This window comes from Physcomitrium patens, chromosome 3, assembly GCF_059467195.1.
Source record: "Physcomitrium patens ecotype Gransden chromosome 3, ASM5946719v1, whole genome shotgun sequence".
In the NCBI taxonomy this organism is placed as follows: Eukaryota; Viridiplantae; Streptophyta; class Bryopsida; order Funariales; family Funariaceae; genus Physcomitrium; species Physcomitrium patens.
In genome coordinates this window covers 21,590,002-21,595,372 of record NC_143412.1, presented here as the reverse complement: position 1 = coordinate 21,595,372, position 5,371 = coordinate 21,590,002, and the positions used below count along the sequence as shown (strand labels likewise).

At 38.5% G+C, this 5,371-nt stretch overlaps 1 protein-coding gene across 1 annotated transcript; it reads right to left on the bottom strand.

The window, feature by feature from the left end:
- Positions 1-244: 244 nt before the first annotated feature.
- Positions 245-2,574, bottom strand: LOC112279521 (protein neprosin). Its single transcript, XM_024514043.3, has one exon. The coding sequence runs from the start codon at positions 1,898-1,900 to the stop codon at positions 599-601; it is 1,302 nt and encodes a 433-aa protein (XP_024369811.1). The 5' UTR covers positions 1,901-2,574; the 3' UTR covers positions 245-598.
- Positions 2,575-5,371: the final 2,797 nt, after the last annotated feature.

The following is a 5,371-nucleotide window of genomic DNA, read 5'->3' as shown; positions in this document are numbered from 1 at the left end:
GACAAACAATCATGGATACTTCATTCATCTACTTCAAGACAACAATTAGATCAAGAAGTAAATCAGTTTAGACAGGACCATATTGCAAGAAAAGAAGTAATGTCATGGAACTCTAGAATTCTAGAGTCAAGGGAGGTAATGGATTCCACAAAGAATATTAGATTAAATGGAATCTCCCACCAGATGGCTTGTGCTGAGGCGACACCCACATGTGAGCCTCAGCGGTATCCTATAAAATAAAATATCAAGGAAACAATTTGTCGCACAGCCACTCGTGTGTGAGACGCACTTTATTACACAGTAATTATTTGAATATGAAACGAAAGTGATTACAACTATGAGCAAGGTACTATTTTTACTCATGCTCTTTTTACAGGAGTCAAAAATATCATCTATTGGTTTCATCACCGCAAGAAGAGGCAGTGACGTTGATTTAACTCTCATGAGTACGAATTTTGCGGTTTCACACGCAATGTTTTATTCCTTGCCTACGTTTAGGTTCTAGCGTAGTGCAAACAGTCATCATCCATGAACACAATATTAGATCCACCACATTCAACCGCTGGTGTTGACGATCTTATTCATGCTTTCAGCGAATTTATGGCTTGACCTTACAAGCAGGGTTGCTTCCTCCACTTCCTCCGAAAAAAAAATAAGACCCCCAATTCGAGTAATTTTTCTGTTGAACCGCTATATTATAGCAATTGGGATCGTCCCGGAACATAGCTCCTTTCAAAAACGTAACATTGGCATCCAGGTCTGTAAATCCAGACTTAGCATATGCGTACGTGATGTTTCTGAAGTATGCTGATGTTGGGTAGCCCGCGGTGGGAAACAAACCACTCCCCATCGCAGTCTTCGAGTGAGCCGTATTGTTCCACTTTTCGATGTAGACCTCGCCTCCCCACTCTACCTTCGCTGCGGTCCCTTGCAAATACTTACTGCCAAATATCGACGCTGGCCAGTACCCAATCGGCACGTCGTCGAGATATAACCACCAGACACGATCATTTGTGTCGTACAGCACTCGAATAGCAACTTCGGAAGTTATCCCATTTTGTAATTCTTTCAAAGTGCTGTACGACGGCATGGCGCCTCCGATGACCCACGACTGGTCGACATGGACAAAGCCGGGGCATTGCAAGTCATAGCAGCTTAACTTTTGGTAAGCGTCTGCAGTCCAGAACACGAAAAGGTGAGGAGCGTAGTCCGCGTCACCCTTGTGTCTCTGGGGATACTTTTGCCAGCCAACTTCGATTGTGCACAGGCTCTTGTCAGTGTAGGACCCGGCGGTAACCCAGAACTGAGACAGGCTGAACTCCGAGGTATTTGCGACGTAGGGGTCATTTACACTGAGGAAAGCCGCAGTTCCTATGTAAGCTCCGGGAATATTCGGCATATTTGTTATTGCATACTCATGGATTCCAGCAGCAGCTGGAGACGCTTCAGGGGCTTGAGGGGGACGATCTTTTTGCATGTAGGGGCGGTTGGGGTCTATTCGTTGAACGGGAATGTGTCCGTCTGGGCACCCACCATACTCCCGAGCAAACAATTGTGGATGCAATTCCGCCCTCAATGAAGAGCGAATATTGGGAAGTACCGATGGCCTCAGCTTGATAATATGAACTTTGAGGCTAGGGTGGTGGGCCGCAATTTGCCCTTCAATGGGAACGCAATCTACCCAGCTACCGTCTGAAACCAAGTAAGATTGAGCTGGAGGAGCGTGCATAGGCGTGTCGGTATTGTCCCCGTACGCCTGGAGTCGCAGTTGTGGTTGAGCTGTTTGTAATTTCCTGCTAGCTTGAGTTGAGCCCATCATCAATAGCGACAAAGATAGCAAAAGTGCGACGCAACGCCTCCATGATCCGGAAAGTAATGCGCTCTCATTTAGAGAAGCCATTTTTTGCACCCGGCCAGCCAAAGACGAAGGTCACTGCCCGTGGCGGTTTGTAACTATAGACAACTGAGGAGCTGAAAACCGCTGAGCTTTATGATCAAAGTAATCCAGAAGTCATACTGCGGGAAGAAAAAAGCTCTCAATCACGATGAAGTAATGACCGAGGTATTGTGATAAAAGCTAACTGACGGCGATCGACACTAGACTTGATAAACTGGGCCTGATTGAGCAACTAAGTGTCGAGCAACTGGGTCTGCATATGCCTGCAATTGAACAGTGGAATTGAACAGACTGGACCTTCTTATCAAAATAACTCATCGTAACTTACAGAGGAGCGAGGTCAGGTTAAGCAGAAGATCTACCCCATGAATTGACATCAATCTCTAGTACGATACCTTTTATACAGACATAACACAAGGGCAGAATCCCCCGAAGGTGTTATGATTGCAGATTCTCGTCGTTCATCAATCCGGCGACTTAGACCTCGCTGCATAAGCGCATCGCCAGATCGAGTCAGCCGACAAGGCTAACACTGATGAACACAAATCCACGTGAAAATCGATCGAAAGATCATCGACACAAGCAGATACCGAGCCCCTCAATTCTCAGTTCCTACCCCGAATTCCTGTATTTTATCATCGTTATCAAATTTTTAATTCAAGCCTGAGACGAAATGTTTTAAGTTTTTGAGACTCCTTAAAGTGCATGACGTAGGATAGAGCTGTTCCTGTAGTTATATTGAAAAGATGCATGACCCACCAAAACTGCAATTCCTGCTTACGCAACCACGTAGTTATATTGAAAAGATGCATGACCCACCAAAACTGCAATTCCTGCTTACGCAACCACGTAATTAAGGCGTGCTCAAAGCGTTGATTCTGCAAGATGTAGCATATATAATACCACAATATTAAAAGAGACTCTTGATACTTAGCTATTGATACTATTGAAGGTGGGTACAGGATACACACCCGCGACTAAAAAATTCCCACAAAGACAGTGGACGTAATTTCCTCCACATGAGACTGTCCAGAATGACGATGCGGTTCCCTTTCCACATACAAAAACAGGCTTCGGTTCCAGTAGAGCCTGGTTAACCACAGGGGTGTCAGACCCACAACACCTGCACACATCGCAACGGATTACAGGCTCAGTTATGTGTACACCAGTGTCAAGAACATTGTAAACTTGGACAATATTTACTTCCTGCCGCTCTGAACATAGCCCACCTCAAGCTCACTCATTACCATAGCTAATAAAAAGTGTTTCAGTTTGTGGTAAATGAATTGAAGAGTCTTGGAGGTCATAGGAGTTATACCGCAAGCTAGTCGTTTAAATGGCATGCAAAATATGTTGTATTTAAGGTGGTTATGAAGGCCTTAAGAATAATCAAAAAATTGAAATAAAAAATTGAAATACGTTGGCTTGCACCAATTTCAAAATTTGAGATTCATAATATTATATCGTAATAAGAAATCATTCAATTCTGTGCATGTTCAGTCTCTCTACAAGTCTAAGTAGCCACCACTGAAAACCACAGCAAATTATTTCTCTGTCAAGAAAAATTGTTGGAGTTCTAAGTTTGTATCCAAATATTGATTACAGAAACCGACATCCAAAAGTTTGACCCTCCTTCAAACATAAAAATAAAACGAAAAAAATAAAATGGTAGATCTCAATTATTTTCGCTTTAAAAGAAGGGTCAAGTTTTGAAAAACGTGGGCACAAGACTCTCGTGGGGCTCCTCACAATATTCTGGATGAAAGATGTCTCTGGTCATCCCTCATCCATCGCTCTCCCTGCCGTGTCACCATGTCGAGAGCGGCATTTTCCACGTCATCTGCCACGTCTGCAAGGTCTAGACACCAATCCCAAACTTGTCAATTAAATTGCTCCTTTAAAGCGGTGATTGCTTCAAGTCTTTGCGAGAACAGAATTAAGCATCAATCATTTGGCATACAGCTGCAAATCTCAATAGGAATCAGATAAGGAGGTATCTCATCATGGGATTTGACTGAGAGACATTTTGTTCTACCCAACTGAGGAATCAAGGAGGTTTCAGTGTGTGGGTATTGATTTGATGATGCAGTTTGTTTAGAGGGAGGATGTTAAGCTACTAATCTTGTCTTTGGTCAAAAAGTCATTGCTATCTGGAATTTGGGCACTATTCAAGGAGAGATGCTACACAAACATGTCTTTGAATGGTTGAATAGCTACATTGTTGTTTTGTGTAGCATATTATACGTTTCTTTCTCAAAAATTCATCTAATCAACAAAATTCATGCACATGTAGAAAAATTTAGCCAATCAACAATTTTTTTAAAAAAGGAACTAATTATATTACATATTAAGTAGCTACATGTAAATTGTGAAAGTTTTTATAGTTGATCTCAATATCAAAGTTTTGGATTATTGTTGACAATTCTTAATGACATGGAATTTACAGAATGTTTGGTCCTTTCTTATATGGTGTCCAAAATGGCAGTTCAATCTCACAAAGTTTGCCTGAAATTAAAGTTAAACTTAATGAGGCCCATTGGTGAATCTAAAAACAAAAGCAACACATTGCAGCAGATTCATTGTAATGTTTCTATGATTACTATGGTTTAAAATAATCTCTTCTTTTACTATTGTTTTCAAGTAGGAATTATAACAAATGTGATGAAAATGGTATTTTCACAAAGTAGAAGAGATACATTAAAAGAAAATGGTATTTTCACAAAGTAGGAATTATAAAAAATGGTATTTTCAAGAATAAAATAATTTATAATTAAGACTTGGAAAGTTTTTTTAAAAAAGTAATCTTATTATTCATATTTAAAATAACTCTTTAAAATTATTTCTATTAAATTTTGTTGTATCTTTTTTTTTAAAAAATAAATTAAATGCACACAAAAAAATCCATTAAACTATCATTTGGTGATGATATAATATAATTAACAATAAGCACAAGCTTTCTTCTTTCTTGAATTTAGAGAAAAATTTAAAAGAGTTGTCATAAGTAAGAAACTGTAAGTAAGAAATTATTACTTAATAACTTTAATAGATAATGGAATGATTTTTTGTGAATAGTAATGAAAGTAGATATACAATTTAATAAAGTATCACATCTTCATAAGATCAATAAGGAAAAAAACATACATATAAAGTAAAATCAACTATTGTAGCTTTCTAACCATTCAATGTTATTTTTGGCCTAGATTAAGATAAAATACTATTCTATCAAACTTGCTTATTTAAAAAAATAATACAATCTATTTCATATCATAAATATCAATATTTACTAATATATTTATTTGAATAAGTAAAAATAAATAGAATTAAATAGAAATAAATAAAAGTAGATTAAATTGATAATATCTCACTAAAAAGCTTTTTAAAAGATTTATAAATGTAGACTTGAGTTTATAAGTATTTATAGGTGATTAATAGGTTGAAAACTTTGTAAATAAGTTGGCTACATATTTGACATGT